Raw genomic sequence first — 7,147 nt, forward strand, 5'->3', positions numbered from 1 at the left:
CCACCCCTTCTAAAACACCCCCAACTCCCCGAAAAAATTTGTATATTCAGAATCTGTATGATATAACACATATTCGTAGTTATGCCAAATTATGCATGCATAAACACTGGTAATTATTTTTTGAATGAAACCTAATCCAAGACGATCAAGACCACTAAAGATGATTTCAGTCGTCATCATTTTTCTTTCTTTTTATATGTCGAGGACTAGATTGCTAAATGTTGTCTCTCTCTCATTAAAAAAAAAATTTAATGAAGCGGTTTGAGTAGGGTTTGGCTGCTATTTTGGGGAGGTCAAAAACTACGTAGGAAATTAGAAACAAGAGATGCAAATTAAATGTTGTCAGTCCATTAAGCTATTGGGGATTTTTAATTGATGTCACCGGTGTTGTAGAGGCAGGGAAAATATATTGAGGGACACCGTCGCCGTATTATCAAATGTGATTAATCTAATTAATCTATATATGTGTACGGATTATCATGATATTAAAGTGGACTGATGTTTATGGTATAGCAGAGAGCAAACAGGCTTCAGAGTCCGTGATCCAGTACCTGCAGGGTTACTTATTTCATCATAAAACCATTCCATCAATTGCTTGTTCCCTGTTCTCCAAGACAGACAAAAATAGGTTTTAATCCCCAACCAATGAACGATTAGCTTTCCTGATCCTTCTTCATATTCCGACTGGTTTTCCGGTCTAAAGCGCTTATTTGGATTGTTATTGCACTCTACCCTGTACATTCTTTTATTATCCATGTATTCCCGATTTACTTAATCTACGGACATACACACATATGTGTATATATACATACATCATTTACTCATCTCTCCCTCCCTCTCTTTATATATACCCTTTCTTTCTTCAACATCAGTCGTAATGCTGTCATACCTTTCCTCGTGTTAACCGATCGCTCCATTCAAACTTGCCACAAATCAGTTTATAATCGATCTTTATTGTTTTAGCCGACGTAGCATCCGTTCTTAATGTTCATATATTTCTTAATGTAGAAATAGAAATGTTTTTGTCAACAACTTGTGTGTCACTCGGAGAAGTGTCATCCAGCAACTAACATTGTGGTGGTGGTAAGTAGAAAAGTATGTCTACATTGTATATATTCCTTTTTTGTGAACAGTTGCACGTGATATCCAAGACAAGAAACTGAAACATAATAGAATATATATATATTTACAGATATTTCTCAACTTTTAAGAATATCTCGAGATTTTATATGGAGGACGTTAAAAACTTGGACACCTCAAATACAGTTGTTTTTATTAATATAAATCCAACGACATGGACAAACAGTGGCGAGGAACCGTTACCTCGTGAAGTGTTTACTAAACAAAGATCTGAACACAGCAGCAATTCTGAATATCGCTGTGAGATTTGTAAGAAAATATTCACTTCAGAAAGCGAAGTTTTGAGGCACAAAGAAATACACAATAGGGAAAAGCCTTACCACTGTGATATTTGTGGGAAATCTTTTCTCTATAATTGTAATTTAATAAGTCATAAAAGAATCCACACTGGAGAGAAACCATTCCATTGTGAAGTGTGTGGTAAGTCTTTTGTTCAGAATAGTAATTTAACAATTCACAAACGGATACACACGGGAGAGAAACCGTATTCTTGTGATGTCTGTGGAAAGTCTTTCGTTAATAATAGTGATTTAAATCGGCACAAAAAAATACACACCGGAGAGAAGCCCTGTCATTGTGAGATCTGTGGAAAATCGTTTATCACCAACACTAAATTAACAACACACATAAGAATACACACGGGAGAGAAACGGTTCCATTGCGACACATGTGGCAAATTCTTCACACAGAATTCGAATCTTGTTATTCACAAACGTAGACACACTGGAGAAAAACCTTTTCACTGTGATATCTGTGGGAAAGCATATATCACGAATGGTCTATTAAAAACACATAAAATTGTACACACTGGAGAAAATCCATTTCATTGCGATGTCTGTGGGAAATCATTTTCTGTTAATTCTAGTCTTGTCGTTCATAAAAGGATACATACTGGAGAAAAACCGTATCGTTGTGAGATTTGTGGCAAATCTTTCATCTCTAATTCTAAGCTGACAATCCACATACGTAGCCATACTGGAGAACAGCCATATAGTTGTGAAATATGTGGGGAATCTTTTGTGTCGAATTCCAAACTTACAATCCACATTCGTAGTCACACAGGGGAACAACCATATTGCTGTGAAATCTGTGGTAAATCTTTTGTAAATAATTGTGATTTAAACAGACATAGGAGAATCCATACAGGAGAGAAGCCATTCCACTGCGAAACCTGTGGTAAATCCTTTATTGATAATTCTCACCTTGTAGTTCATAAAAGAATCCACACTGGTGAAAAACCACATCATTGCGAAATATGTGGGAAATCTTTTGTGTCAAATAGTTATTTAACAAGTCACAAGCGAATCCATACAGGAGAGAAACCATTCCATTGTGAAATCTGTGGCAAATCTTTCATCACCAACGGTCTTTTGAAAGCACACAGAGTAATTCACACTGGAGAGAAACCTTTCCACTGTGAAATCTGCGGCAAGTCCTTTATTACAAATGGTCTTCTACAAACTCACAAAAGAATACACACGGGAGAGAAACCATTCCACTGTGAAATCTGTGGCAAATCTTTTATCACTAATGGCCACTTAACGACACACAAAAGGACACACACAGGTGAAAAACCTTTCTATTGTGAAATATGTGGCCAGTCGTTTATTACTAATAGTCTGTTAAAAACACACAAAATAAGACATTCTGGAGAGAAGCCATTCCATTGTGATATTTGTGGCAAATCTTTTATTGCTAATGGTCTTTTATCAATCCATAAAAGGATCCATACTGGAGAAAAACCATTTCAATGTGAAATATGTGGAAAATCTTTTGTTAATAATGCAAATCTTGTAATCCACATACGAACTCACACTGGAGAGAAACCGTTCCACTGTGAACTGTGTGGGAAATCTTTTGTTTGTAATGATTATTTGAAGAGACATAGGCGTATACATAGTGGAGGGAAGAGTTCTAACTGTGAAACTTGAGAGATCATTCTCTCTCACAAACCAACAGATTTATGTTCATCATCAACCCTAGTACATCACTGTCTCGAGTCTACAACTGAAAGGGCCAGTTACCTGTGGTTACCATGGCAATATGAATAACTGAGATTGCCAGACTTTTGCTGGGTTATTTTATGGCAACATGAAATGGACAGTTTTATTCAAGAACATGACACAGCTCCCTGTTTGGGAAGTGAAACCATGATCATGCATTTGCGAGTGCAAGACCCTTAACTAAGCCATCCACAGACAGACATGCATTGGAGAGCATTTATCACAGTGAAATATTTTTGGAAATAATTTTCTTTGAATTCTCATTTTCATCGTTTTAACATTTACGTTTCTATGTTGGCATGAACTAGAAGGAATTCATTAAGGTAGATTTTCTACAACCAGATACCCTTCCTGTCACAAACCCTTACTTGTTCCCAAGCAAGGTAATATTTCCTATGGCTAGATATGTTTTCAGAGAGGAGTGGAACCAAATAACATTGGCTGTACGATGAGGACACTTATTTACAGCAGTCATACAATGTTATGCATGCACACACACACACACACTGGACTTCTTTCAATTTCTATCTATCACATGTACTCATAAGGTTTTGCCAACCAGGTTCTAGACAAGACACTTGTGGTCTACAAATCCGATCTTATTTGAGAGAAATCTTTTCACCAGAATATCGAGAAAACCCATATTTGTAAATTATAAACTTATAAGATGACTGAACAAAGGACAAAAATTTATCAATGTGATACATACAGACTATATCAATGTGGGGAATTGTTGCCTGAGTTCCTCACACATACACACAACCGGAAGATCTATCTGTATGTCATTAAAGTTTTTTGTTTTGTTTTTGTTCATAGAGACAGTCGTATTAATAATCACTGGGAAAATACAGAGTTAAAGCTTTATAACTATAAAATTTGGGGGAAATTTTTATTCAAAAGCCATATTTTAAAACCTAATCATACATACACAAGAAAAAATGTTACTGAAATGATTTGCTGAAAACATCTGTAAATAGGAGTCGAAAGAACAAATAATTAAAATATTTATGTAAAATCTTCAAATTGTGACAAAATATTCACATTTATAAGTAAATTAAGATCTTATAATATTTGTTGAATGACATTTTTTTTGAATAATTAAAATTATTTCAAAACTAAAATTTTGTTGAATAAAATTGTTTTTATGCTCCAACTTCCCTCCAGACCTTTCATTGTAGCAGCATTGATAATGGCAATCCTAAAATTTTGTAGCTGCCAAGCAGCAGGTAGGTTCCAGGGACAGGCAAATTGTTGATTGATGCATGTCTTTTGCAAAAGAAGAGAGGAATTATCAGTAAAAGCATGTCATCATTTTAACTTCCACATTTCCATGCTGGAATGGGTTGGACAAAGTCATCATCATCATCATCATTTAACGCCAGCTTTCTATGCTGGCATGAGTTGGATGGTTTGACTGAGGACTGGAAAGTCAGGAGGCTGCACCAGGCTCCAATCTGATCTAGCAATGTTTCTACAGCTGGATGCCTTTCCTAATGCCATCCACTCCTAACCCTAAAACCCGAACCCTAACGCTAAAACCAGTACAAACGCACAAACGATGTCATAAATAACAGTACCGATAATAGTTGTTGACAAACAACGGCAGTAATTTTATTCAAGGGAAAAGATTCCATTACACCACCAGAACGTCCTGTTGACAAACCACAGCAGTCATTGTTTTCACCTCAATAGATGTCAGTGATTGGTTGAAATTACCAAAATACAACAACTTTTAACATGAAATAACTTCAAATATAAAAATTTTTCTCTGTTCTATAAGACAAAATATACAAGTATACGAAGTTTTAAAGTGTTTCGGTAGAAAACACACTAAATAAAAAATGGTGTCTGCCAAATCAGAAAGATCCAATTTTTGTTATTATGAGGGTCGGCTGAAATGTTCATAGGCTGAGCAAGACACTCATGGAATGGGACCAAATGAAGTTCATTTTTTAACTTAGTTCCTCTCTTATTGTCTACACACTCCCATAAGTAGTTGCAGTGCTTGGATCGCACTGGTGAAGAAGCTATTCTGTTGGTCAAAATGGTTATCAACAGCAGACAAGACATCATCACCATCAACATCATCATCATCATCATCATCATCATCATCATCATCACAGTGATACTGGTGCCCAGCTGAGTGTTTTTCTATGTTGAGAAACAGATGGAACCAAATCATTAAAATAGGGAGGGGTTATCAACCAGTTCAGAGCCAGTCACGCTCAGCAGCCATTGAAACCAAGGACTTTTGTGCTGAAGCATTGCCCCTAATGAAACAAGACCCCATTCATCAGTTTTTCTGAGTGTTTGGTCTTGATAGCCTTTCATAACTGCCTCAGCAAGTTGGCATTGAACTTTCCATTCATGGTGTGACCATTTTGAAGATAGCAATTAAAACAATATTTTTTTGCATTAACGTATAGTATATGTAATAGTGTGAAGTGTATTTTGCATATTAAAATGGTTAATTTTGTAAATATATCAAGTGGAGTCAACATAAGCAGTAAAAATATAAATTGCAAGCATTTCAAAATGTGGGACACTACATGACGAAAACTAACAAAAAAGGAAGAAAATAGTGGTGCTTGTTTTCCAAAAGTACAATGAGAAAGAAAGAATGAAAAGTGAAAAAGTAAACTCGGAGTCTGAAGCGAGTGCTAGGCAGGAGATGAAACAAAATGTCTTATGTATGCACTGGTCAAGTAGGAAACAGATAAGTGATAAGAAATTGGATGGTCTTTTGGTGCCAAAAAGTGAAGAGAGACAGAGTGGATGGAGTAGAGAGTGTTGGGGAAGAGCAAGTACGAAGAAAGAGGGACTGCAGAGAAAAAAAGGGAATAAAGATGGACAGGAAGTAGTTGACAGAGATGGACAGAGGAAGAAATGGAAGGCAGCAGATAGAAATAGATGGGGAAGGTTTTGAGCACAAGAGGGGAGAGAAATGGATAGAAAGGAGAGAAAATCTTGCACCAAATATCGAACAGTGTGTGCGGGTACCACTGAGTGGGAACAGAAGCGAAGTGTGTGACATTACATTGACTAACGACCATAAAATCTTGCACAGAAAGTCAACACACGTGTATTTATAGATATATAAATAAAATTTAGTATGCAATAAAAATATCAAATAATTGTCTTAAACATTCAAACCAGCAAATTCACAATTTAGATGTGTGACAAGAGGCATTATTCCATACAAATATCCACATAATTATATTAAGAGTTAGATTGTAAGAGTATAGAAATATAAAAATATAACCATAAAAGATATAAAAATGAAAAATATATAAAAAGCATAAAAAAAAACAAGAAATAAACATATAAAAAACATGAAACCTTAATGAGGGGTACCATGAAAATAGAGAGTAAATTAAAGGAGGTGATTAAAAAGTATCAGTCCAAACCTATTGCCGTTTCAGAAAAGTTTTTTAAGGGTCTGTAGGATGTTAGTCCAAATTCAGTTCCCTGTGTAAAACCATTTCCTTCTTCAGGGTTCCATTCTTGAGGTAAAAATCCAGTAAAATCAGATAAAGCACCACATTGTGGAAGTTCAGCCATTAAAAGTACAATTTTTGAGTGTCAATGAATAAATTGCAAAATAAACATAAAAATGCCAAAATGAATCGGACAAACCAAAGAAAATTGTTTTTATACAAGGATTAAAAGGGTGGACAAGTTGATTTTAGTTAATCATGTTAATGAGGAAGGAATTTCAACCATGTTTCGTGGTCTGCTACCACAACAGCTCCTTTATAGGATCCAGTTAGCTGAAGACATCATCAGGAGGAACCACGTCCTGTTTTGGCCCCTACTCCTCTACCGTTTTGACGTGGCGGGGCCCTTCCTTTCGGAGGTGTCTTCAGCTCTGGTGTTGGGTGCATGTCTTCTTTCTTCTATTCCCTGGCCTCTTCGATGCAGCATCAACGAGTGTCAGCGTCCGACTGATCGTCATGTCAAGTTCCCCTTTTTATATCTGCTGCTAGGCTCCAGCAGGCAGCCCC

At 36.2% G+C, this 7,147-nt stretch overlaps 1 protein-coding gene across 1 annotated transcript; it reads left to right on the forward strand.

Annotated features, from left to right (window-relative positions):
• Positions 1–150: 150 nt before the first annotated feature.
• Positions 151–6,311, forward strand: LOC128248314 (zinc finger protein 62-like). The gene has a single exon (XM_052969159.1). The coding sequence runs from the start codon at positions 1,230–1,232 to the stop codon at positions 3,069–3,071; it is 1,842 nt and encodes a 613-aa protein (XP_052825119.1). The 5' UTR covers positions 151–1,229; the 3' UTR covers positions 3,072–6,311.
• Positions 6,312–7,147: the final 836 nt, after the last annotated feature.

This window comes from Octopus bimaculoides, chromosome 7 (assembly GCF_001194135.2).
Source record: "Octopus bimaculoides isolate UCB-OBI-ISO-001 chromosome 7, ASM119413v2, whole genome shotgun sequence".
NCBI classification, from domain to species: domain Eukaryota; kingdom Metazoa; phylum Mollusca; class Cephalopoda; order Octopoda; family Octopodidae; genus Octopus; species Octopus bimaculoides.